The 662-nt window shown below is 55.9% G+C and overlaps 1 protein-coding gene across 1 annotated transcript in view; it reads left to right on the top strand.

The window, feature by feature from the left end:
* The window catches only part of PODXL (podocalyxin-like), a gene marked incomplete at its 5' end in the record, with an annotated part of 4,935 nt that overhangs the window by 688 nt on the left and 3,585 nt on the right, over positions 1-662 (top strand). The window contains one exon of the mRNA XM_010023603.1: positions 561-622. Coding sequence (XP_010021905.1) covers positions 561-622 — 62 coding nt within the window. The remainder of the gene's footprint in view (positions 1-560; positions 623-662) is intronic.

Genomic DNA, 662 nt, shown 5'->3' with positions numbered 1-662 from the left:
GGACCCTCCAACCCAAACCAGTCTGGGATTCTTACCCACACTGGAGTCCTTTGAGGAATCCAGCTGGGACTGGGGGTGCCCAAACATTGCTTTAGTACCAGGGTGTTGGGATGATGGAGCTATCACGCTGCTCTAGCACGAGGAAGAAGGACTGAGCTCCATCCTCCTCATCATCATCAAAGCAAGGGCTAGGTGGGGTTCCAGCCTCCAGCACCCCACCATGAGCAGGGCAGAAGGGTGCTGGGGACTAATCCTGCACCACTTCAGTATGGCCTGGAATAGCTAGTTACAGTCCCTCACTGCTCTTACTTGTAAATGACCCACTAGAGACCCCCTCCACAATGGGCACAGCCTGGGGCTGGGGTCTCTGGGGGTGTCCCCCTTCCAGTAGAAGAGGTCCCAGCTCCTTGTCTAACAGTGGAGGCACCTGATAGAGTTGGCTTCATTGATGCACATCTCCATCCACGTCCTCCAGAATGAGGGTCACCCATTGACCGGGACATGGAAGCACAACCTGCCCCCCTCCCCTTGTGCTTATTGCAGCCTCTTTTTCCCCCCAGTCCCTTTGGACCCCGAAAAAGTCCTCGAGGAGCTGAGGGAGAAGAAGGACAAGTTAGAGGAGGTACGTGTGTCCCTGCTGAAGCTTCCCTATGGATGGGCCC

The sequence above is a fragment of the Nestor notabilis genome, unplaced genomic scaffold (genome assembly GCF_000696875.1).
Source record: "Nestor notabilis isolate BGI_N333 unplaced genomic scaffold, ASM69687v1 scaffold9991, whole genome shotgun sequence".
Classification (NCBI taxonomy): Eukaryota; Metazoa; Chordata; class Aves; order Psittaciformes; family Psittacidae; genus Nestor; species Nestor notabilis.
This window is presented reverse-complemented; position numbering and strand designations above follow the sequence as displayed.